Raw genomic sequence first — 27930 nt, forward strand, 5'->3', positions numbered from 1 at the left:
TCCCCACTTTCCTCTGGAGATCCAGTTATTTACCTCAAACTTGACTTAACTCTGCCTTTATGTTTTAATTACTCGACAAGTGGGAAGATAATATTTCTCTACTATACAATTATAATCAACACATAAGATGATATTTATTGAACCAAATGAGGGGAGGCACTAAATGCTTCAGGAGTTCTAAAGGAATTGTTGTGGATTGGATGGAGAAATGTGAGGAAGGAAATAGCCCTTGGAATATTGGTACTACTGAGGAAGGGCTAACAAAATTATATGGCTTCAAAGACAGTGAATGGTGTGAGAAAAGCAGGATGCTGGCAGCTTAAGGAATACGTGTAAGTAGCATCTTTACAGCAAAGCTGTGTGGATGTGATGTGAAGCAGGACAGTGAGGAATCGCGGGACACGAACTGAGCGGTTCAGCTTTCACTATGTGCTGACCACAAAGGGCACTTCAGGGCTCGAAGAGGGTGATATACTAAACATGGCACTTCCAAGAACTTAACAGTTCTTCACGCTCAGTAACCTTGGCAAGGAAGATTTCTTGGAGGAAGCAATAAAAGGAAGCAGAGGATTTTAATAGTACATCTATGAGTTATTAAAGGAAGGTCCGAAATGAAATAGATATGAAACGAAAAGAGAAAACCCCAAATAACTTAAACATGGGAAGGAAGATGTGTGGAGGTTTTGACTGTGTTACTGAATGGATGAAAGGTTAGAATGTAAAATTCCAGACGCAGAGGTGTGGTTATGAATGGGTCCGTCCTTGGTATAAAACTAGACAAAAGGTAGAATGTTCTTATCTGTGACTGCCTCACTCTCTGCCTCTTTCCCTCTGTGGCTCTTCCGGTCTTTGTCCTGAACTCCAGGGGTATAGGACACTCTCCTGTTTATCAAAGACTTGGCAGAAAAGGTCTGTAAGAGGGCGTTCTTACTTCAGGGAGGATGAACGACATGCTTTATGTCTCAGCATAAAATGGTTATGCACGTTTGTATTAATTAGGAAAGAAAATGTAAAAAATCTTCACTGGTATTATTGAAATGTTAGAAGGGTTTTGTAGGGGTGAAAAAAAAAAGCCATTTCTGTCTCTTGGAACATTTTTGTCTCTTCCCACAGCTTGATGTACCCTGGCCCCCATGCTTGGAGTTAGCTGCCACTGCACTCTCTTCCTTTCCTTAAGACTTGCCACCAACAGGAAGGCTCCAGGTTCCACACACATGGAAACGGTCATTTAATCAACGTTGACCAAGCCAGCATATTAAGAAAGATTTTTTTTTTGGCGGGGGGAGGTATATTTAGGTTTTTTATTTGTTCATTTTTAGAGAAGGTACTGGGGTAGGAAAGATTTGGTTTTTTAATGATTCAGATAAGTCAGCAGATTTCTGTCAGAATGAAATTAAAGTCTCTTACATTTTGATAAGGCTCTTAAAATATTTCTAGGACCATCAATAATTTTCATTTTAACCGCTCACATTTTTGATTTAAATTGTTCAGAAATCAAATCCATGTACCCGTGAAGGAGGATTTACTCAGCATTACCCTCTCCTACTCTTTTCCTTCCACGTATAACAGCTTAAGGTCTGATTTTCTTCGGAATAAAGGGGCTTGAGAAGGCGTGCATTTTGGCAGGCAAGCTCACGGCAAGAATGATTCACAGTTTGTGAAATGGGCTATTGGGGATGTGCGATCTTGAGCGGTTAGCTGCCCCAGCCACATTTTAAGAAGTTTCCGTGCGTTATTTAATATGATTTACATCTGTGCTCAAAGAAACCCATTATATACCCATTATATGGAGGTATCAGACTTGGGGTGAGCTTGAGAAATGAATGCCATGTCACACAGGATAGAGGCAGGATGTGAACACAGGTGGTCCCATTGAAAAGGTTTATACAGTGGAATGGTTTATGTTACATTAACATTCAGACTTACTTTATCCCAGGTTGTCATCATTAAGCACTTCTGCAGAGGTGATTACTTTAACTCTCTTCGTCAGCATGGTGCTTCTCTTTATGAAAACAGACTTCATATCCCATTGCTTCCCTATTCCTCTAGAGGATGGGATACATCAGAGTTTAGGGGCTGGAGAGGTTTGGTTTAGTGGGGTCTTTTTTTCATGGGCTTCCAGAGCATTATACTAACTAATTGTTCATTACACTCTTACTCTGTCTACTTCACTTATATTATCTCTTCTGAGCTTCAAAACACTTTATTGTACACACTTTAAAAATAAGAAAATAAATATTTACAGAAGTTTAGATATAAAATAAGGGTTGCCAAATGAAGTAGGAGGTGGGAAAAGGTTCAGAGCAAGGATGGCATGAACTTCACTGGATTTTTTTCAGCTGCGGAACATGACCTTATACAAAAATTTCCCAGACACAGTGCAATAGGAACCATGAGTTCCTGCCCTTGCTTTACTTTTTGAAGTGATGCTCCTTCAGTTGGGTAAGTAAATACCTTGGGAATAGAACCACATTTAAAAAAACAGTAGTGTTCTTGGAAAGAACAGGATTTCTATAAGGAATTATCTCATTTATCGCTAGAGCTGTGGCAAAATCTCAAAAGGCAAGGATTATTCCCACTTTTTTTTTATTATGTTAAGAAAAAATAAAATGCTTAATTATTTTAATGTGAGATATTTAATTGTCAGTCAGGCTTGGCAAGTTTTAAATGTGTATGAGCCATTTGTCCTGATTTCTGTGTGAGATGTCTTTTTATAACTTCTCCCTTTTTTATTGATCTTTATTGCTTTCTTTAAGCTTTCTATATATCAGGAAGTTTAGAACTTATCAGTCTCATGCTTCTCAGGTATAAGAACAATTTTCTTCTTTTTGGTTTGTTCTCATTATTTGGTAAAGATATTTGGCAATGATATTTGGCCCATGAGGTTGTATTTAAACTAGTCAAGTTCTATTTCTTCATGGCTTCTATCTTTAGGGTCTTGTTTTCAAAGGATTTTCTCTTTCTCCTTATTTTTGGGGTCATGATATTAAAAAAAAGACCAAAACGTAGCTTTCAAGTTTTTTTGAAGCCTCCATCCTTTATCTCACTTCATTCACGAGTATTAATTTTTTTCATAGCATCACTTTACAATTTTTAGCTCATTTTCCAAGCAAGTTCTCAAGTAACTTATTAATCTTTTGATGTATAATTTCTTCTATTATATTCCACAGTTATTAACTGTGTAATTATATATAGATTACAACTACTTTACTAATGTAGGTATTCTAACAGCTGATTAATAAATTATTGTTATGTTATTTGTAGTTTTTTGGACATGCAGTAATCTTCTGAGAATAAATATATTTAAAGCAATTCTTACAATTTCAAAATTTACATCTATTTCACATATTTACTTATATTGGAAAAAATAAAGTATATCTACTAGCAAATGCACTTTTCCTATGTCTGACATTTTTGGAAATATGTTGCACACTTTATACACACTGTTGGGATAAACCATAGCTAAATTATTATTAAGATTTACTAAAAGTTACTGCTTAGGTTTATGATGACATAATTTTTTAAATGTAATTAATTGTGAATTATATTAGCAGATTTCTTGACTGAAACCAATTTGACTCCTGGAATAAACCAATCTGTGTGCTGTAGTTTTTATCTGCCTTTGGATAACAGTTAATATTGCTTTAGCTGTGTGTGTAACATTGGTATTCAGAAATACACTGTATACTTATATATTTTTCTGAGTATACATTTTATGTTTTTTTAAGTACAGAATACAAAAAGTTATAATTAGCCCCATACCCATACAATCATGTCAAATCAATCAAGAATATGTTTTTAAAAAGTAAAAGAAGCTACCAATACAGAAAATCTTACAATCAAAATCTTCTTTTAAATTTTTTTAATTTGTCTCAATTTAATTTTTATTTCTCTTGGTTTTTTTCTTCTGTTATTGATTATACTCTGTTTTCAAATCTTTTTTCTTCTTTTAATTTTTTTTAGTTTTATTTCCATATCCACGATAGATAGATAGATAGATAGATAGATAGATAGATAGATAAGTAAACAAACTCCTTCAGTACCACAGTATATAACTGATACTCCATAATCCATAGTGCCAGAGAGACAAAAGTTAAATGAAGAAGCAGAGGAACCACTAAAGAACTAACTAAACGAACAAGAGAACTAAAAGAACAAGAGAAATCCCCTGAAATAATGATCAATGAAATAGACTTTGATAGTCTACTACATCATGATTCTAAAAAAGGAGTGATCAAAGTACTGAAGGAATTAAAAGAGATTGTGAATAAAGACAGAGAATACATCAAAAAGGAAATTAAAACTATAAAGAGGCGCCAATTAAAATTGGAAAACTCATTTGCTGAGGTAAGAGCTCAGCTAAAAGCTGTAAAAAACAGGCTAGATAATTCAGGAGGACAAATAAGTGACTTAGAAAACAGGACAGCAGAAGTCACCCAATCAGAACAGCTGAGAGAAAACCAAATAAAAACCAATGAAAACAATATAAGAGACCTATGGGATAATATAAAGCATGTCAACCTACACATAATTGGGGTCCCAGAAGGAGAAGGAAGAGCAAAGGGGACTGAAAAGGTATTTGAAGCAATCATAACTGAAAACTTCTGAAACCTAAAGAAGGAATCAGATATCCAAGTACAGGAGGCACAGGGGGTTCCAAACAAAAAGAACCCAAACAGACGCACACCAAGACATACTATAATCAGGATGGCTAAGGTTAAGGATAAAGAAATGATTCTAAAGGCAACAAGAGAAAAACAAAGAGTTAGTTACAAAGGAACCCCCATCAGGCTTTCAGCTGATTTCTGTCTGCAAACACTGCAGGCCAGAAGGGAGTGGCAAGATATATTCAAAGTCCTAAATGACTAGGATACTCTATCCAGCAAGGTTATCCTTTAGAATAGGAGAGATAAAGAATTTCACAGACAGGCAAAATTTAAAGAATTCAGCAATACTAAACCTATCCTAAAAGAAATATTGAAAGCTCTACTCTAAATAGAAAAGAACCAGGAAGCTGTAGAAATGAGAAAACCATAACTGGAAATATGATCATTACAAGGAGTTGCAAGAGAATAAACATGAAGATTTTTTTCTAAGTGACATTAAAATCATAAAACGTGAGAGAGGGGATCAAGAAAGTATAGTTTTTTCTACCTTCTTTTTTCTTTTTTTCCCTTTGTTCTTTTTAGAACATGTTTGAGCCTACATGACTACCAGTCTAAAGCAAATAGATACACTAATGGGTTAACATATTTGAAAAACAGAGTAATGACAAATCAGAAGCATACAGTAGAGTCACAAAAACCAAAAAGAAATCAAAATAATACAAAAGAAAATTATCAAACCACAAAAAGAGAAAGAAAGAAACAAAGAAGAAATACCAAATCAACTGGAAAATAAAGTTCAAAATAACAATAAACATACATTTATCAGCAATTACTATAAATAGCAATGGACTAAATGCTCCAATCAAAGACACAGAGTGACAAATTGGATAGTAAAACAAAACCCTACAATATGCTGCCTATGAGAGACACACATTAAAGTGAAGGTCAGAGATAGACTGAAAGTGAGACGATGGAAAAATATATTTCACGCAAATGGAAATGTCAAAAAAGTGGGAATACCAATACTCATATCAGAGAAAATAGACTTGAAAACAAAGGCCATAAATAAAGATACAGAAAGACACTATATAATGATCAAAGAAGCAATACAAGAACAAACAAAGCCTGAAGTCAGCAGAAGGAAAGAAATAATAAAGATCAGGGAGGAAATAAATTAAATAGAGATTAAAGAATAGAAAAAAATCAATCAAGAAGAGAAATCAGAAGAGAAGTCGTAAAATTGTTACTATATGCAGATGACATGATAGTATGCACAGAAAACCCTAAAAGTTTCACACAAAAACTACAAGAGCTGGTACAACAATTCAACAAGACAGCAGGATACAATATTAACATACAGAAGTCAGGAGCATTTCTTTAGGCTAAAAGTGAAATATCAGAAAAAGAAAGTAAAGAAACAATCCCTTTTAAAATCACATCCAAAAAATATTTAGGAATAAATCTGACCAAAGAGGTGAAAGATTTGAAATTGAAATGAAGGAGGGTTTTATAGGCACAAAGCAAGGCTCCATGTAAACAGTCAGTATCATATCTAGACTGTAAACAGGACCCAAAAGTTCTTTTCCTCAGAAGCATAAAGTTAGCACACATGAGGAATTTTGTGTCCAGAAACTTCTTATCTGAAGCTCTGGATCTTTATTGGAAAGTGAGATTGTCCATGTCAAAGTGAATTAAGTACTCCCAGAAAGGTGACATCGTTCATTCTTACCTATATAATTTAATATAGGAAAATCTTTGAAAACTTCATAAAGAGGAACCTTTCTCAGTCAGTAAGAGAACACTACTCATTCAAAGAAGGAAGATGTTATGATGCTCTATAAATACAACTTGTCCATGGGCAAAATTATTTTCAAGTGTATTTACAGCTGTCTTTTTCTTTTCCTATCTTAGTGTGATGGACAGCCAAGGACATTTTTAATTTTCTTATTCTGAGTTAATTTTTAATTTATAGTTACATCATGCTTTACATTACTTAATTCTTTTAACTTAAGATTATTTGTCTAATTGGATTCTGCTCAATTTGCTTTAAAATGTTTTCTACAAATTCTTTGAACTTATTGAGTATGTGCATTCGCTAGGAGCTCTCAGCAAAACAAAAGATCCATATTAACACATTTAACACCAAAAGAAATATTTCTTTTCCATCCAGTAACTTTACTATTTAGTTTTTTAAATCAAATGATTGAAAAGAATCTGAAACCACCCATTTTTTTTTAATTGAAGGATAGTTCATTTACCATATGATGTTAGTTTCAGGTGTACAGCATAGTGATTCAGTATTTTTACAGATTATACTCCATTATAGGTTATGATAAGACAATGGCTATGATTCGGTGTAGTATACAATGTACCCTTGCTGCTAATCTATTTCATACATAGTAGTTTGTGTCTGTTAGTCCCATACCTCTAATTTGTCCCTCTCAGCTTTCTTTTCCCCTTTGGTAACCACAAATTTGTTTCCTATGTCTATGAGTCTGTTTCTGTTTTGCATATATGTTCATTTGTATTATTTTTTAGGTTCCACGTATAAATGATATTACATCACCCATTTAGAAAGATCTAATAAAAGGTCATGTCTTCTTGAGGTGGCCCTAAGTACCCAAGAGAGAAAATTAATGTTACTGTCTCCCAGAAGATTTATGCACACTAAGTTAGTACTTAATAGCAAACTGTTTTCAGTATGGAGTTCACTGCACAGAAGAGTGAGGTGGAGAAAATGCAAAATGCCAAAATGAAAGCTGAGTGTGACTAGGACAAGACAGAATCAGAGAGAGATTTAAAAATGAAATAGAAAAAGACTGAGGACAAGTTTAAAAGACTATGCAAGATCGAGTTAATCAAAAAGTAATGATTAAAAGAAAGAAGTATACCATAAAATAATAAGATAAAGAAGAAGAGAGGGGAATAGAGAGAATTACTGAAATCAAAATATAGTATTTTTAAATAAAAGAAAATTATGGAATAAAAAACGGGAAAGATCAAGTCAAAAGACAGTTTATAGGATTTATGTTTATGGCAGGAAGAAATGCAACTGGGTAAGTGGACAAGGTTTTTCTGTATTCATTATGCTGTATCCAATGCTTTATTCAATTAGCGGGTAAATCCTTTATCACAGTTTATACTATGTGATAGACCCATAATGTCAATCAACACTGCAACTATCCTTTGATTTAGAAACAGGATAAATGTATTTATTTTTATAAAATATTGCATGTTTGCATAAAAGATGTGTCTTACGTATGCAAACTCACTTTCAAAATGTAAGAAATTAAAATTACTTGTTAAATCTATCAGTAAATTGTTTAATTGTTTAAAATGTAATCCTTCTTATAAAACAGATCAAACATTTAGTTTTTTTAAAATCAAAAGGTTACTCATCTAAAGCTAGCAAATCAAAATATTACTTTCTCTCATTTTTTAAAACTCAGTTCATCTGCATAAAGTCCCACACAGGCCCTCTTAGAATTAATACTACAAATACTCAAATCTAGAGCAATATATACAGGTTTTAAATTGTGGAGCATGATCATTACATACTTTAAGCAAAGATTAGTAGTTTATGTTATCTGACAAATTCAGCAACACAACTGAAAGTAAAATCTGAAAGTGCTATTTCATAATATGGTAATGGGGATTCTAGTTTCCAATTTTCAGTTATCACAAGTTGATTCTTAAATTTGGGAAATAGAAAATGATAAATACAATTATTTTATTCACATAACGTATACATTTTAAGATGCTATCATTTCATACTGAAAGATTTTAGAAATAACTTTGACCTACTTCTACTTTAGATTATTTCTTAAATTTCTTATAAAATTATTATTTCTCTTTGAATATAAATTATCATTTCTTTGAATCTTCCAATCAGATCCCTATTTTCAAAAAACGTCTTTGAAAGCAGCAGGTCCAAACTGCTGTAAACTGTGGAATTGAACCTCAAGAACTGATAGTCACAGCTCCACTTTGGGCAGCTTGTCTAGTTTTTTTGTGTTTCAATTTTCTCATCGGTAGGACTAGTGAGATAACAATAAAACCAAAGTAACAGGATTTACAAAGATCCTGTGGGATAGTTGGCTAGTGGGCCCACCAAGTAAGCATTCACTATACGTGGGCTACTGTCAGCAATTATGAATTTACAATTACCTGGTGTTGCCTTGGTTACCTTTGAAAGGACAACTGAACAATACCAAAGACGTTAACAATGGCCATAGATACTTTGAACTAGAACACAATTGTTACCTACATTCGTTGGCTGTGAGTGATAGAGATGTTGGAACATTATTAGCTTTAAGAAATTTGTGAAACCATTATTTAGCAATTATTAATTATTCCTAATGGACATTTTTTCTTTGTCCTCTTTTTTTTTTTTTTTTTGCTCTGTCTTACCCTTCAATGTCTTACCCCTTAATAGTCTAGGTCCTTTACCACCCAAGCACGCAAACCCTGGGTAAAATCATGTCTTCACCTTTTTCTTCCAATTCTTTATTTACAAAATTAGAAGGATGCTAGATCCTTGCTCCTCAGGATAGGATCTCCAACCGGTGATGCATTCTGGAAATCTGTGTGACATGCAGAATCACAGGCCCCACTGCAGATGAGATTTGCAATCTCTATTTTGACATCACCCTCAAGTGATGGATGTGCCCATTAGAACTTGAAATCACTGTTGTAAATTATCTTGAAGGCCCCTCCTGCCTTCAAACTCATTTATAAATGAGATATACTCACCACATGGACACCTTTACTGTGTAGCCCGTTTATAGTATAAATATTTCTACTGACCTTAATACTTGACAGTCATAGCTTCCCAACTGATCTTCTAATGTACAGGCTCTGTTCTCAAAAGAGCCATTTAAAAATAAATTACAAAAATTTCAAAAATGACTAGTTTTAAAAAATGCTTGTCTGCTTTTAGCCTATTCTCAGGGCATTTGCTTCCAAATAAACATCAGGATACCCAAGATGCAAGAAGCAGTTGCTTTACGTGCATTGTTCAATATGGAAGAATTTTTTTTGGTGCGAATAATGCGTCACATTAATAACTTTAAATATGAAATGAACAAGATCAGAGAAGACAAAAAATAGTTTCGAAATTATTTTTTAAATTCTTATAGTTTATTTCTGAACATTATATTTGAGGTCAGAGCGTATACATTAAAACATAATTCAGAAATGATAACTGTCAAATGTGAAAGTGACTAGAGCCTACACTCTGGAGGCTTATGTATGAATAAAGACAAAAATACATGATTTCACTTAAGGACCATACAGAAGGAGTCTAGTTATAAAGTAGTGAATTGAATCAACATAAAATGGTCAGCTCTTTGTGTGTTTAGATGTAATCAATGTCATGGCTAGAGCAGGAAATGACGGAGGTTAGAAAGGCTGGATTTGAATCTTGAATCTGATGTGTAAGCATGGATGCAATCTTTGCCAAACTGCTAAAATTATTTGCACAGAAGCCTCTTGAATTGTCGATTGTTTATAATAGCATGCCTCTCCATTGGATTAAATTAACTGATATTAATCATACACAGCTCCAAGCACAGAGCAGGTACCCAACAAATGTTGGGTTGTCAGTCTGCATTCAGTTAATGAAGCATTCTCATGAATGCATTTCTTCTTCTGTTTCTAGGACTGAGTGATTGCATCAGAGGCCTCACTGTGGGGTCTCTGTTTTCTGGTTTATCTCAGAACTTCAATGGGCACAGACAATGAAACTCTCCCCCAAGACTTTCTGCTGTTGGGTTTTCCTGGGTCCCAGTTCCTTCAGCGCTCCCTTTTCATGCTTTTCCTGGTTATGTACATTCTCACAGTTGGTGGTAACATGGCTATCTTGATGTTGGTGAGTACCTCCCACCAGCTACACACCCCCATGTACTTCTTTCTGAGTAATCTATCTTTCCTGGAGATTTGGTACACCACAGCTGCAGTCCCCAAAGCCCTGGCCATCTTCCTGGGGAGAAGCCAAACCATATCATTCACCAGCTGCCTTTTGCAGATGTACCTTGTTTTCTCACTGGGCTGCACAGAGTACTTCCTCCTGGCAGCCATGGCTTACGACCCCTATCTGGCCATCTGTTACCCTCTCCACTACGGGGTCATCATGAATAGCCTCCTCTCAGTGCAGCTGGCCCTGGGCTCCTGGGTCTGTGGTTTCTTGGCCATTGCAGTGCCCACAGCCCTCATCAGCAGCCTGGCCTTCTGCGGCCCCCACACCATCAACCACTTCTTCTGTGACATTGCACCCTGGATTGCCCTAGCCTGTACCAGCACACGACCAGTGGAACTTGTGAGCTTTGTGATTGCTTCTGTGGTCATCCTGAGTTCCTGCCTTATCACCTCTTATGTAAAATAGGAACATTGATATTTTTTATTCTTAATTAATACTGTCCTTAGGATTTTAAAAAATGGTAAATGGCACATACATAAAACATCAGTATGAGCTGCTATTAAATATTCTGAGTTCTAGGCATCAGGAAACACAACATGACCTCAATTCTCACCCTCTAGGAAGAGGTTGCCATGGTTTATTTGGCAATAAGCCTACATTTTGCCAAATAACTAAAATTAACTTTTCTAAAGTTATCTTTATATATAGTTTTATCTGTTATATACATTTATTTATTTTGGTAACTAGTTATTATCAATAAATCCTAATGATAAATTTAATTAAATTAAGATTGCTGTACAAACCAACTGTTGCTTGTAAACACAATGTCAGCTCATAATGGACAACATACTGTCTCCCTCTGAATTTATCTTTTATGTATGATGCCTTTAGGGTTATCTTTCTAATATTGGAGCACACCACATACTACTTCCTCTCTCAGAAACTTCCCCCTTCTCCCTTATTGCCTACTGAAACACAATTTTTTTTCTTAAAGTATGACTATCTGAATGTGTTAACTTGTTATACCTCACATAACACACTAATACCTCTTTGTTCACAATTCAGTTTTGTCACCAGACCACATGCCATTTCCCAGGCACATTTTGTACATCATACCCCCTAAAGTTTTCAGCTTTAGTGTTTTTGCTTATAATACTTTCTTTCTTCTTTCTTTCCTTTCCCTTCACACTCCTCAAAAGCTGTTAACCTTTCAAAGACAATACCACATTCATACTTTCAGTTAGTCATTCAACAATCCTATCCAAGATCAAAATTAGTACATTATGTTAGTATTTTAAGTTGTTCCATGTTTAATTATCACCCCATGATCTCAATGCATGTTAGTTTATTGTCTGTTGCTTGTTTTACCATTAACCTAAAGATAATTGAGAACATACATTACATTTCCTATATATTATAATTAAGTTAATAGCACTATGATTAATAAAGTGTGGAATTTTCTTTTATTGTCAACCCAATCTACTTATTCTTTTATTGTAATATTCAATCATTTCAAACATATTTTTGTAATTCTTTTTCTTTTATTAAACATTAAAAACTGCCTCCCTATAAATAAAAATCCATATGTTAAAATTATGACTTTTTAAAATGAAATGAGTTTTGAAAGCTAAGTAATTATTATTACCTTTAATTGAAAGCTAAATATGGGCTGAGATTTAAGCTAATAATTTGCGTCTCTTATATAATCCTCAAAGCAACACAATGAGTTTACCACTGTTACTATGCCCAACAAATGAGGATAGATCAAGACTTAGAGAATGTACATCAGAAATGAGAGACTACAGGCAGAAAGTGTCAGGGTCAAGATTTACAGCCTAAAAAAAAAAATTTAAACCCTATATATTAACTATATATTAATTCTAACAAAATTTCACTATTTTTTTAACTTACAAATTTAAATTGATAGAAAATCTGAGTCAGATTCAATATAATAACTAAAGCAAAAGAGATAATTCCAGATTAGAAGAACAGAAAGGGACACAGTCGAGAGTCAAAGGATTTTAATTTATAAGCCCCAGAGAAATAGATTTTCCTGTTGATGTACGTAGGCCCTCTTTTGCTAAATGCTGTGGGTTTGCAGGGGAAAAGTAATAACCAAGCCAGACCAATCTCACTTGCAGAATTTTGGTAGAAAAGATTGACCACTGTTTGGACACCCTGGATTGAATACTGTATATATGTGTATATATATATATATGTGTGTATGTCTGTGCATTATACAGTCTTCAATACATATATATATATGTGTGTGTATATATGTAATACACACACACACACTCTGGGCCAATGGTGGACCTTCTGAACAAGGCTTTTACAGTCAACAGATACCCTCTTCTCCCAGTGAACTGTGTCATGTTCCCCTTTTGGGGTCTGACTTTCTCTACACATAGTAACCATCCCAACCCATGGAACCAGCACTGAGAACAGAGTCCAACCAATGCCATCACTCTTACAAAGGGGGTGGGACATTCCAAGAAGAGATGAGAAAAGGAGTCTCTAGAATGCCCTCACCACCACTTTTGCTCTTAACTCAGAGGAAGTAGACCAGAGGTGCACTTCCTTATTGCTTTGTAAACTTAGAATTTTTTAAAAGTTGGATTTGTGTCTTGGGACAGGATCTCACCCTCATACCCAGCTTCAGGGGAATTGATTAGTAACAATTTAGATAGATAGCATTATTTACATGGCTAAATAAGAGTTCTCCAGGGGAATACTGAAGTTTTGTTCTTTATCATGGAAAATTTAGTTTATATTTGAGCCCCTGTTTTCGGCAGGTAAGATCGTGTAGGCTGAAAGATGTCATAGGCACATTCTGAGAAGCTTTAAACCAGACTTCTGATTCTAATGGGATGAATTAATTACAGCCTCAATATTATTTGAAAACATATTTAACATTCAGTAATTTAAAGATCAGTTAATATCATTTACTGCAATATATATTCAAAGATTCAAAAATATTTTAACTTAACTATCTCATCTGGTCTAAGTTATATCTCATTCAGAGCAAAACTCCCATGTTCTTTCAGATTTTTCCTATATCATTCAGATTTTGTGTATGTTTGCCATACTGAGGTTTGCTTTTCCTAAAAGTTTACAGAAGAGAGGTTAAGAGCAATTTCTTCAGAGTCAGACAACCTAGGTTTGAATTCTGGCTTTTCCATGTATGAGATATGTAATTCTGGCTTCTGTTATTTTATATCTCAGTGCACTCTTTCTTTACAGTTATGAAAAGATGGTAATATTAAAATCCCAAAGTTGTTATGAGGACAAAATGCTATATTTTCAGAGAATCTAACACCAAACCTGTCGCATATCATAGGTCCAAGTAATGGCAGGGATTACATACCTTCGCTATGGGAATATACGAAATAAATCTAGCGACTTTCAAAGTGGGTTATAGATTACACAAAACTTTTATTTATTTTTTCTTCCAGTCAGAGCGGCTACACATAAATCAGGTAGTAGCTCAAATTTAGCAAATTATTAATTGCAGTTTCAGGGCATAAGGGATCAAATCAAATTGCATTTGACCTCAAAAATGACTTTTATTTATACCTTTGTTTAGGCATCTGAAATAGAATTTAATCTCTGAAAAGTCAAAGCACTCTGATAAAAAATAAAGTTCTGGAATACACTCACAGTTACTTTGAATGCTTTTACTATATTTGCCAGTTCATAATAGTTCTGATGGCTATAATTCATATAAATAACTGATTATGCATTTAAAAAAAACTATACAAATAAATAAGCAAAAAAATAAAACAACTGACAAAATGCTAGAGAAGTTTTGGGCAGGAATAAAATATAACAAGGGTTTCTGTTATGCACTTAGTGGCTGCTTTCAGGAAAAACATTTCCAGTTGCCTCTTTCCTTGGGTATCCTCAAGAAACTTTCACTCTGTCTGTATAACATCTAGTATTTGTCCCAATTTATACCAGTTTTGGAGACAACAAATCTGAAGTTATGGGGTTAAATGGTCATTTTACTGTTATAATGAATTGGAGATGCAATCTTAGACCTTCTAGTTTTAAATCAAACCCTCTTACCATTTTATGACACCACAGAAAATCAGTTCTTCCACTTTAAAACCACACTTGTCAAACTGAAGAAACAAAATAGCAAGGCAAGCGTTTGACCAAATTACTTAGTGCTTGGACCCAATAAATTAGCTATCGGTCCCAGGAGTATCTAGTCTCAGGTTAGTCTCTTAGGTTCTTTTTCTGCTGAAATGTTCCCACCATAATTATCCTTGTCCACTTCTATGGTTGCAGATATTCCTCCATATGTATGTTTGTGCAAAGATGACATGTCAATAACAGAATTAATGAGATATGTAATTATTTATATTTCCATTGTGTGAGTGTGTGTATATATATGAATATAAATTATGCTCAGACAAGTTTTAACTCAAAAATGACAGTATTGAAATATTCAGACATTTATTTTTCTAATCTCTTCCTTCTCAACCACTGGCTTTTGTTTGATGGAGTCATTGTTGCAAAAACATATATCAAAAAACTGTATTCATCTGGAGAACAGATATTGCCTGGAAGACAAAGCTCATTGAAAAATGAGAATCAATGAAAAAGTCCTTCTACAAAATTTTTTCAAATCAATAATCAAACTACTGAATTCACACACACACACACACACACACAATTTCCTAATAGCAGCACCCGGATAGCCTTGCTTTCCAGTTGTTTGCTGTCTGCAATGTCTGCCATTAAATCGCAAAAGCAAGATGAATGAGAGCGTTGTAACTGAGTTCGTGATCCTGGGCCTCACTCAAAACCCTGAACTACAGCAAGTTCTCTTCATTGTCTTTCTTTTCGTCTACCTTGTGGCTTTTCTTGGCAACGCGCTGATTGTCATTGCCATAATCTCCAACACCACCTTGCACACGCCCATGTACCTCCTCCTCCTGGCTCTGGCCGTCGTGGACGTCATCTGCACAACAAGTGTAATACCAAAAATGCTTGAGACCATGCTCACCTCAAGAAAGACCATGTCATATGGAGGCTACATGTCCCAACTCTTCTTCTTCACATGGTCCCTGGGTGCCGAGATGGTTCTCTTCACCGCCATGGCCTATGACCGCTACGTGGCCATCTGCTTCCCTCTTCGCTACAGTGCTATTATGAACCACCAGATGTGCGCGGCCTTGCTCAGCACTGTCATGGTTATTGCTGTAACCAATTCCTGGGGGCACACAGGTCTCATCCTGAGGCTGACCTTCTGTGGATCAAATACCATTGACCACTTCTTCTGTGAGATACCCCCGCTGCTGGCTTTGTCCTGCAGCCCCGTGAGAACCAATGAAGGGATGGTGTATGTTGCTGAGCTCACTCTGGCTGTGGGCGACTTCACCCTCACCTGCGTCTCCTACGGTTTCATCATCGTCGCCATTCTTCACATTCGCACAACGGAAGGCAAGAGAAAAGCCTTCTCAACATGCTCATCCCACCTCATACTGGTGTCTCTTTTCTACTCCCCTGTCATCTACACCTATATTCGCCCTGCTTCCAGCTACACATTTGAAAGGGACAAGGTGGTAGCTGCGCTCTATGCCCTCATGACCCCCACACTAAACCCGATTGTGTACAGTTTCCGGAACAAGGACATGCAAGCAGGGATCAGGAAAGTATTTGCATCTCTGAAACGTGAGTAGTTTCAAGGGAGAAATGTGTTTACATTAGTAAATTAACTACATTAAAACCTATTAAATTATTGTTCACTGTGTCTTCAACTTATAATTTTGTATTACACAATATAAACATAACCCCTGATAATAGTCAGTTTTTTTGAGATTATAACTTTTAAGGCAAACTTCCTAACTACCACCAGTGGAATTGAAACTTGTATTACCGGAGCCTCAGTTCTGGCACTTTCTGTTTCTCAACCCCATTTTATTTCACCATTAAGTTTGTGATCCTAAATCTGCATGTATGATGTATTTGTTGATAGATACTACTAGTAACTGGCATACTATAAACACTTCCTGCCATCCTTCATGTATGTTAACTCCGAATTTGTTCAGGGATGCCAAGTGCCTTCTTTCCAAATTTGTCCTAATCCGTGTTTGCAGCTTGAGATGGTGCAATGCTGTAGCTGAAGCCAAAATTATGTATGCACATGCTTATAATCTATACTCTAGAATCATTTTCTGCACCATCTCAGCTTTTACTGATCTTTCATAGTTCCCTCAATCCCAAGTTTTCCTATTCCTTATTAGTCCAAGAATGTGTCACTCCTTGGTAAGTCATTTCCTTAAATCCTCATTTCTAAAATACACTCATTCTCTTATCACTTAACTATGCTGACTTATCATTCTACAGGTTTCTGAAATACTCTCTTTCATGATCACAGTAAATGTAGCATTTCTCTTATTCTTACCCTGGTCCTAGAATTCTCATTGTCTCCACAATTCCACACTTCTCATGTTAAACAATATTTGTAAAATAATGTAGGTACAGCGTCACATAAATAAATATCTATATCTAAGTCTATATGTCAACATCTTTCTAAAAAATATATCTAGTGTTGACTTTACTAATATAATAGCCAGTTATTTTACCAGCAAATGTGAGTTTATTCAGGAATAGCCAGATGGATTGCAATTCAAGATATGCAAACTGTGGTGGACCACAGGCAAATTCAGAGAACAAGGGAGTTAAACCTGCTTTTATAGGGAAAAGGGGAAACTGGAAGTGCTGTGATAACCAGAATCCACTGGAAGAAGCCAAAAGTTCAAAGTATGCAGGTTTCTCATTGGTTGGGCTCCTGCAGTCTCTGGTTGATTGAGCAATTGTTGGATGGAGAGCATTTATTCTTCCTGCTGCATTGACCAGAGGCAACAGTTTCCTATCAGAGATGTAGGTTTATGTCTCTTTCTGTTTGGTGTAATGGATGATGCTTGGTGAAGCTTGAGAGCTTCCCTTACAGATCTATCTGAAGCCTAATTTTAACTGAGGACACTTGAATTCATTTCTCAATTCAGGCTTGCCTCTCAGATATTGTGGGTTTGGTTCCAGATCACCACAATGAAACAAATTCAGCATACAGCAAGTAACACATCTTCTTTTATTTCCCACTGCAAATAAAAGTTATGTTTACACTACACTATAGTCTACTAAGTGTGCAATAGAATTATGTCTAAAAAAAAGCAACATACACCCCTTATTTAAAACAGATTTGGTTGCTGAAAAACGCTAATCATCTTCTGAGCCTTCAGCAAATCCTAATCTTTTTGCTGGTGGAGGGCCATGCCTTGATGCTGCTGGCTGCCTGATGCTAAGTGTAGTGTTTGCTGAAGGTTAGGATGGCTGCAGCAATTCCTTACAATAAGAAAACAATGAAGGTTGCTGCACGGATTGACTCTTTGGTTCATTAATGACTTCTGCTGTTTGGTAACATTTTAAACACAGCAGAATTTCTTTCAAAATTGCAGTCAGTCCCTCAAAACCTGCCACTGAGTTATCAACTAAGTCCACGTAATATTTTAAATCCTTTATTGTGACTTCGACAGTCTTCAACGTGTCTTCACCAGGAGCACATTCCATCTGGAGAAACCACTCTCTTTGCTCATCCGTGAGAAGCAACTCCTCATCCATTCAAGTTCCATTCTGAGATTTCAGCAATGCAGTCGCATCTTCAGGCTTTACTTCTGATGTTACTTCTCCTGCTATTTCTACCACCTCTCTGCATTTACTTCCTCCACTGAAATTTTGAGCTGCTCAGTGTAATCCATGAGGGTTGGAATCAATTTTCAGGTTTCTGTGAATGATATTTTGACTTCTTCTCATGAATCACAAATGTTCTTAATGCATCTAGAATGGTAAATCTTTTCCAGAAGGGTTTCAATTTACTTATCCAAGGTCCAACAGACGAATTACTTGCTCTCCTCAAGATTAAGAAGTATCAAAGAAAAGGGGGAACCTGAAACCATATATAAACTCCTGTGTCCCTGTGCTTTGAAATAAAAGGCTTTTCCCTAAGTGTCCCAGGCCTCCCTAGAGTCTCAAAAGGCTGATTAAAGAGTTAATAGTTAGGAAATGTGAAGCTGTAGAAACACAGAACAGCTGTTAGGCTAGGAAACTGGTGACCATTTGGACTATAAATCGGCCACATAGCAGAGTCATTGAAATCTCATTTCCCTGAAAGATGTAAATAAAGGTCTAAAACAGATTCCTTAGTTTTTTTTATAGGAAGCAGACCCCCACCAGATGAAAACCGCTGGCTGCCAGCACAGAGCCCCCAGACCAGCTGAAACGATAAGACTGGATGCTCAAAATTTACCTTGATGCCAACAAATCTGAGAATTAAACCCAAGCTTATCAGATACGCTATAGCCTCCTCCTTCACACCACCACCCTCAAAGACCTGTCCTTGAAAGCTACTGGGGAGTTCAGATCTTCAAAGCATGAGCTGCCCATTTTCCTTGTTTTGTGCCCTGCAATAAATGCTGTACTTTTTCCTTCACTACAACTTGGTATCAGTAGATTGGCTTTACTGGGTGTGGATAAGCTGACCCAAGTCCAGGTTTGGTAACAACCTCACAACACATATCAAAATGAAACAAATACATTACTGTTTGTGCTTACTAAGTCAGATATCTTTTTTCAATATATTTCCACAATTGTGCCAACATGCAAGTAGCTTGTAAAAAACATCATGTTATAAATCTCGTTAAACACTTCACTGTGTGCATTGCAGGATATGAGTAGAATCTTACAATTCTGCAGCTGTTGTAGGCATGTTTTATTTAAAATAGATAATAAGCGTATTTTGGCCTCTTTCTTGATTATTTAAAAACAAGTGAGAGAATTCTGTTTCTAATTGTGTTAAATATACACAAGTGTGATTATAGAAATCACTGGTTTACACCATTTTTGCCAGCAAAATTACATGATGATAAATACATTTTCAAACATCTAGTCTAATTTTTTTTACCTATATCACTAATCTACTTCTAAAACAGTGAATTTTCACACTTGATTTAAAGATGCAGTCTTTGGATTCAAAGGATAGTGTGTGCATCAATTTTTTTTTGATACTTAACTTTGAGCCAAGTAGCTTGCAAACACCCCTATAAAGTTCATCACATTTTGAAATTTTTATTAAGGTTAAATGTCTAATATTGACATTATTTCAAATGACTATAAAACAAAGTAATTTGACTATGTATCTTTAATGTGATATAAACCAAATGCAAAGAACTTTGATAATTTCATGTTTTCAGTGACTCCATGGAATTTTGAGACATAATACACAAAATCTTTCACATTAATCATTTATTTTCTTCAACAATGAAAAATTTGCAAACATTAAAAAAATACAAGAACTCACGATGTATTTATGCAGGCTTTAAAATGTGCATATGCTCTAGCTCTGTAAACTAAAAAGAGTTAAAAATAACAGTCAGTGTAATAGCGACAGACACTCTCAGCCATGAGACTGTGGTATCGAAAGACTCTTTCCTATAAAAAGAATCACAAAGCCTTGGAAAAACCCTATGCTACAGGTGAGAGGTAGAATTTACATATGGCAAGCTAGGAATTTGTGGTCTCACCAGAAAACAGGAACACAAAGTCATGACAAATGGACTTGGGCATCAAAGGGTTAATATGCATGCATAAATATGGAGAGTGATTGCAATGAATTTAACACATCAAATATATTTAAATTCAGTAGTTGCAGTAATCTTAAAATACTTCGGTGAATACAGGAGGATGTTAAGGAACCAACTAATAAAAACTGGGAAATAAAATGTAACAGAATGTATTTTTCATGTCTATATAATTTACCCATCAGGACAATCAGGTTGCCAAGTACTTGGCTTATGTGTGGTGAGGGGTAATCTTCAAGAAAGATTTCAGATAATAAAGAAGTAAGATATAATTAAACTATCACTTCAAAAACTCTGATGACAGCATTTATCTAAACAATAATAATTAATGGCCACTGACAACCCCAACACAGAGATAACTGCCAATGTAGGTTACCTTGCAAAGAAAGAAAGGAAAAGGAAGGAAGGAAGGAAGGAAGGAAGGAAGAAAGAAAGAAAGAAAGAAAGAGAGGTAGGAAGGAAGGGAGAGAGAAAGGAAGGGAGGAAGAAAGGAAGGGAGGAAGAAAGGAAGAAAAAGACAATTTAATCAATAACTTATCTCTAGCAATTAACGTATGGGAATTGCAGGGGTCACAGGAAGATGATACCACGATTATGCATCCAGTAAAATCTAGACTATGGGAAACTTCACCACAAACTATCCAGTTTCTACAACAACAAGAAAATTGCAAAATTACAAATAAAGAAAGAAATCTGAACAAATAGACCAACTAATATTTAAGAGTCTTATCAGGCAACAGCAAAGAATAGGCCTTATTTTGATCCTAGGTCAGGTAAACACGTTTTCTAAGAACTGATAAGTCAATTACAAAAATATGAACTCTGAGTAGATACTGGATAGTAATATTTAGGAAGTGTGAATTTTCCACTGGGATAATGTGATTTTTTATTATATACAAAAATAGTGACTCTCAAATACATTGTAAAATACGTACAGACTGAACAGTATGAAATATGTGAGGAAATGGGTGGAGGCACTGTTAAATAAGATATGTTATATGTGTTAATTGTTGAAACTTGGTAAGTAGATACATCATGCTAGTCTTGAAAATCCGTTAGGAAATCTCAAAAGTGGAGGGAGAAAAAGAAACATGTCTTCTATCTTTGACAGTTTTTCTGAAATTTGGTGAGTGCATTTCTGATGTGTTAAAAAAGCAAAGGTTTTGGGTGGCATGACACATTTGCAAGAGTTCTGCTTTATTTTAAGGGTATTTTTCTTGGTATGTGGTCAAAATACTGGAGTAGAATGACCTTGAACTCACCTCATCCCCCAGGCACAGCAAAATTAAGACTATTTACGGAGCAACTATCTATGACAATCTGAAGAGTAGCAGAAAAAAAAATTTACAACTAAAGATATACGGAAGGAGCCACCGCAAATGGGTGGTGGGAGGGAAAAAGACATGGTAAAGTCAAGACCCACACCCTTTGCTAGGTGATCCACAAACAGGAGGGTAACACAGCTGCCGAGTTTCCCCCCAGGAAGTGATGGATCTGACCCCACATCAGGCTCCCCGGTCTAAGAGTTCTGTACCAGGAAGAGGAGCCCCCAGAACATTTGGCTTTGAAGGCCAGCAGGGCTTGTGTACAGGAGGGCTGGAGGGCCTTAGGAAATAGAGAATCTTATCTTAAAAAACATGTGAAAAATTTTACATGATCCAGTGCAGAAGCAGCAATTGGAAAAGAGCCTGGATCAAACCAACTTGCTGAGTTTGGAAAGTATCCCAGATGGGAAGGAGGCAAGTAAAACTTTCCCTGGGGATGGAGATGCTGGCAGTAGGCATTTGGGGGAGCTCATTCTACATCAGGGACCCCAGCACTGGCAAGCACCATTTGGGAGTCCTCACTCTAGCCTATTAATGCCAGGAAATCACCCATCCATCAGTGGGCCAGCACAAACCCTGGCCCTGCACCCCAGGCCATGCAACCAGCCACACTGGGACCTCAGCCCATCTGCCATAAGCGGGCAGCCGCTACACAAAGCAGCACCTGGCAGCCAACCAGGCCAGCATCCAGCCCTTTATACCAATGCACTCATGGTAGCTGGCCCCACCAGAACAGAAGGACCCATATGGCCCACATAGGGGGCACTTGTAGAGCATGTAACTGGTGACCAGGAAGAAGCATGCTCCTAGACACTATAGGACATCTCCTACATAAGGCCACATCTCCAAAATCAGAAAAAGTAATCATCTACCTAATACATAGAGAGAAAGACAAGAATTAGGGAAAATGAAGAGAGAGGAACATGCTCCAAAGGAAGAAACAAGTAAACCTCACAAGAAGAACTAAACAAAGTGGAAATAAATATACTCAACAAAGAGTTCAAAGTAACGATCAAGAAGATGCTCAAGGAACTCAAGACAGGAATGGATGGACACAGTGAAACTTTTAATAAAGAGTTAGAAAATATAAAGGAGAACCAAACAGAGCTGAAGAATACCATAACTGAAATAAAAAATACACTAGAATGAATCAACAGTAGATTAGATGATATAGTGGAACAGATGAGCAAACTGGAAGACAGAGTAGTGGAAATCACCCAGGCTGAACAGAAAAAGAAAATAAAAAGTGCTAAAAAATTAAGATAGTTTAAGAGACCTCTGGGAAAACATAAAGAATAATAAGGTTTGCATTATAGGGGTCCTAGAAGGAGAGGAAAGAGAGACTGAAACTGAAAACTTATTTAAAAAAAAAAAAAAGCTAACAATGTCAGTAACCTGGGAAAGGAAACAGACATTCAAGTACAGGAATTACAGAGAATTTCAAACAAGACCCACCTACCTGAAGATACATTATAATTTAAATGGCAAAAAATAAAGATAATGAAAATATTAAAAGCAGCAAGAGACAAGCAACTAATTACATAAAAGGGAACTCCCGTAAGACTGTAAGCTGACTTTTCAGCAGAAACATTCTAGGCCGGAAAGGAATGTGTAGCCTCAAGACCTTCTGGCACCCAAGAGTTGACAGTGTTCACCGTCCTGTTACCTCAACATCAACCAATCAGAGAATTGTGCACGAGCTGATCACGTACCCTACCACTCCCCTCCCTTACCTGGCCTTTAAATATGCTTTGCTGAAACCCTTCAGGGAGTTCCGTGTTTTTCCTGGGCATGAGCCACACCACCCTCCTTGCTCGGCCCAGCAATAAAGCTTTCTCTGCTCCAAACTTTGATGTTTCAATTTGTTTGGCCTCATGGTGCAGCAGGCACACAAACTTGCCTTCAGTAACAATTCTACCCTACACACTGTGGTGTAGCCAAAATATTAAAAGAAAGCTAAGTTATTAATCTGGAGTTATGTCTTCAACATAATGAAATAAGTGATAATGTCAGGGAAAAGAGTCTGCCCTTGGAATGATCCATTTAGTCCAGTGATCAATCATCATGTGCAAAAGAGCCTCAAGAAATAAAGAGCATAGGAGTTAAATGAGCCCAAAGTCACCAAGGAGAGCCTATTTTGCTGTTTTACTAATTCAAATTAATGAGCACACTTCTCCTCCTGCCCCCAGTACACTTGTAAACATACACACAGCATACTTAATGATAGGAAAATGGTCCATGCACCGTGCATGAGAATTGCATCTATCTGATCCCAAGGAAACCTACAACTTTGGTCTTGGCAGCAAACTCTAAGATATGACACCATAAGGCCAAGGAACACAAGCAACAACAACAACAACAAAAAATCAGACTGCATTATACTGAAAGATTCATTGTACAGCAAAAGAAATAATCTACAAAATGACAGACAACCTACAGAATGAGAGAAAATATTTGCAACTCATCTATCTGATAAAGGATTAATATCTGAAACATACAAAGAACTCAGTCAATTCAATAGCAATGAAACCAAATAATCTAATTTTTTTAAAGGGCAGAAAAATTGAAAACGGTTTTTTCTCAAAGAATATATACTAATAACAGCGGGTATATGAACAGGTGCTCATAGCCTCGTATGTTGGTTTTATTCTATTTTTTGTCATTTGTCTCTCTGCCGTTCTGATTGGGTTATTTCTACAATTCTATCTTCCAGATCATTTATTCATTCTACTGCATTCATTTGCTATTTATTTCCTTTAGCTCAGTTTTCATTTCAGCAATTGAGTTGTCTAATTTTAATTTGCTCCTCTTTATAGTTTATCTTTCCTTGTTGCAGTGATCTACATTGCTATCAATAGTCTTTCATGAGTCCTTTAGCATTTTATTACCTCCTTTTTGAGCTTCAGTTCTGTTAAGCTGGAACAATAAACCAATTGAAAAGACAACGTACAGAACGGGAGAAAATATTCAGAAGCAATGTAACTGACAAGGGCTTAATTTCCAAAATACACAAACAGCTGAGTCAAAAAATGGGCAGAAGACCTAAATATACATTTCTCCAAAGATATACAGATGGTCAACGGGCACAAGAAAAGATGCTCAACATCACTAATTATTACAGAAATGCAAATCAAAACTACAGTGTGACTATAACCACACAACAGTCAGAATGGCCATCACCAGAAGTCTACAAATTTTACTGGAGAAGGTGTGGGGAAAAGGGAACCCTCCTATACTCTTGGTGGGATTGTAAATTGATGCGGTCACTGCGGAAAACAGTACGGAGTTTCCTTAAAAAGCTAAAAATAGAGTTACCATATGCTCTAGCAATCCCACTCCTGGGCATATACCCAGAAAAAATGAAAACTCCAATTCAAAATGATACCTACACCCCAATGTTCATAGCAACACTATTTATAGCCAAGACATGGAAATAACCTAAATGTCCATCAACAGTTGAAAAGATAAAGAAGATGTGTGTGTGTGTGTGTGTGTGTGTGAGAGAGAGAGAGAGAGAGAGAGAGAGAGAGAGAGAGAGAGAGAGAGAGAGAGAGACACTACAAGGGAATATTACTCAGCCATAAAAAAGAATGAAATAATGCCATTTGCAGCTACATGGATGGGCCTAGAGATTATCACATTAAGTGAAGTCAGTCAGACAAATATGTGATATCACTTACATGTGGAATCTAAAAAAATGATACAAATGAACTTATCTACAAAATAGGAAAGGACTCACAGGCATAAAAATAAAACTTATAGTTACCAAAGGGAAAGGTGGAGAGGAGGGATAAATTAGGAGTTTAGAATTAGCAGATACATGCTACAGTATATAAAATAGGCAAAGAACAAGGAGCTACTGATAACACAGGGAGCTATATTCAAAATCTTGTAGTGACATAATGAAAAAAATCTGAAAAATACATGTATGTCTGTGTGCATATATATGTACACTTTTCTGTACACCTGAAACTAATACAATGTTGTAAATCAACGAGACTTCAATAATAATGGTGCTCACCATCACTAAGCCTCAAATAAATACAAAACAAAATTACTTTCAACTCACTTCATAGAATGGCTCATCAAAAAGATGAGACATAACAATGATTGGAGAAAGTGTGGAGGAAAAAGAACTCTGAGCACTATTGGTGAAAAGGCAATTGGTTAGACACACTGTGGAAAACAGTATGGAGGTTCCTTAAAAGTTAAAAATAACAAATACAGGCGGGCGCCGGGGCGGGGGTTGTCAAGTCAGGTGCGCGCGTGGCTCCCGCTGCGCAGGAACAGCCGGTGCCTGGGAAGGCGGCCGGCGAGCTGAGTGGCGTGGGGTGCTGGCGGCCCGCCGCGCCGCGCTGCGGGAGCCGCCGCCGCCTCGCACCACTGCGCCATGTCCGGCCAGCTGGAGCGCTGCGAGCGCGAGTGGCACGAGCTGGAGGGAGAATTTCAGGAACTGCAGGTAAGACCGGGCCACTTGGTCCCGAAACTCTGCTACCTGGCGTGTAGTGTATTCCCCTTCCTGCTTCGCCAGCCCGGGCGGTGGGAACCATCAGGGCCCAGCGCGTGCCCCTGGCTAGGCCCCGGGGGGCTGGTGGTCCGCGTGCGCCAGCCCCCTCCCATCTCCCAGTACTTTGGTTCTTCATCCACTTGGGGCGCCGGATCGAAGCCCCCCATTTTCCCGCCCTCGCACCGGCTCTTGGCTCCGCGCACCTCCTTCGCTGCAGAAAGTTGGTCTGTGCTCTCTGAGGGGAAGTGTCAGGCGTGTCCATGTTGGGGAGGCCTGAGGGGACAGGCAGGTTACTGGGAGGACTAAAAGAGTAAGCCCATCCCCCATCTCCTCAGGGGTCTCCCCTAACCCCCCCGCCCCCCCGCCAGCTTTTGGCAGCTCAACTCCCCCTTTCCTCTGGCGGGGCAGCCCTCTCCTCTGCAGCTTCATTTTGGGAGATGTGCTTGGAAGCCGTTCTCCCAGAGCCCCTAAGCTTGGCTTAGGGATTAGGGACCCCTGTTCTCAATCTTTGGGGCTCCTGTGTCTGTGCCCGCCTGTCTAACGCTGCTGCAGGCCGAGTCTGGCGTTGTGGATGACATCTGTCACTTCTGACAGCTGGGTTGCCTCTCTCAGTGATAGAGGCTGCTCCCAGCCCTCACCCGTTTGGCCCAGAGCCCGACGCGGGGTGGGGTGAGGGCCGGTGTAAGAGAGGCTCTTTGAGAGAATGGCATTGCCGCCGCAGAGTCCTGGCAGGAGTTGTTCGTGATAGAAGGTTCGCAGAGCCCCCAGCTACCTACTCTGGTGACTAGAGACACCCCAGGAAACCTTAGGGTTGGCCAGGAGGGACACCTGGGCCATTTTTGGAGCTGGAGCTGTTCCCTCCCTAGTTCTGGGATAGTGTTTGTTTTCTCTGGAGTTGGGCTCTGTTTGCCTGAAATCACATGGAGCACTCCCAGCCCATTCTTTCTTATCGCCTGGAGCCATGACGTTTTTCCTGTCCATGTAGCTCTTGTCTGCAGTCGGTTGGCCTCTTGCAGTGTCCAGAGAAGGGAAGAGGAGCTTGCCAAGGGTGTCTGTGATGGGTCTTTCTGGACATGAGACAGTGCATCCCAGTGAATAGAGACGGGGTTCTGGAGAGACCAAGCAGGGGGGAGGGGCTGTTTTTGGTATGAGCAGAGAGTAAATACCGAAGGATACTTTCTTGGCCTGTCCGGCATGATGGGTTGGTGCCCTTTACTTCAGGTCCACAGCTTATGTCCCACCCAGTTCCCAGGACCCTTCTGGCTCCACATCCATGGAGAAGACTCAGCCGCTTCTTAACCCTTAGCCTTGCTGGACTCTCGGGTCATGTCCAGCTGTGGAGCCACGGAGGGTATTAGGGTCAGGAGTCGGAGAAGAGTTTTGCTGTGTGGGGCTTTAGTTCATAGTTCCTTTCCCTTGCCCTGCCTTACACTAGACGGAGGAGGAGTCTTAATGCTTCAGAGCTATGCAATTAATGAAATTAACAGCAATTAGATAGCTGGTCTTGGCAGGCAGAGGTTACAAAGGAGATGTTTGATTTGTTGTTACGTTCCTACTTGGTGTCTCTGGAGCTCAGGTGTGTGAGGGACAGAGAGGAATTGGGAATTAATCCTGGGTTTTGTCCCCTGGTGCACAGCAAGGGTTATACAAAGGCTGATCAGGTAGAAACCGTGATGTTGGCCGCTCAGTCCTTCAGCAGTGGAGGAGCTGGAATAGACTGGGTTCGACTCTGGACAACAGGCATCTTGCTGACCTCAGGCTTTGGTGGGCAGCTGCTGGGTCAGAGGCCAGTGGTGGATGGAAGGCACAGAATCCCCTGGGGGTCAAGCTTGTAGACTAGAACGGAACCACTATCTACATCTTCAATTCGTGGATGAGGACATGGAAGCTTAGAAATATTAATTGACTGACCTGGGGTCACTCAGCT

At 37.8% G+C, this 27930-nt stretch overlaps 3 protein-coding genes across 3 annotated transcripts in view; 2 read left to right on the top strand and 1 right to left on the bottom strand.

Moving 5' to 3' along the window:
• The window catches only part of LOC116277332 (uncharacterized), a 106189-nt gene that overhangs the window by 41272 nt on the left and 36987 nt on the right, over window positions 1–27930 (bottom strand). The window lies entirely within an intron of this gene.
• Window positions 10268–11076, top strand: LOC102527651 (olfactory receptor 6F1). The gene is given in 1 exon segment (XM_015252411.3): window positions 10268–11076. A coding segment is annotated over 1 exon segment (744 nt). The 5' UTR covers window positions 10268–10332.
• Window positions 15288–16214, top strand: LOC102527386 (olfactory receptor 13G1). The gene has a single exon (XM_006219623.3). The coding sequence runs from the start codon at window positions 15288–15290 to the stop codon at window positions 16212–16214; it is 927 nt and encodes a 308-aa protein (XP_006219685.3).

This window comes from Vicugna pacos, chromosome 3 (assembly GCF_048564905.1).
Source record: "Vicugna pacos chromosome 3, VicPac4, whole genome shotgun sequence".
NCBI classification, from domain to species: Eukaryota; Metazoa; Chordata; class Mammalia; order Artiodactyla; family Camelidae; genus Vicugna; species Vicugna pacos.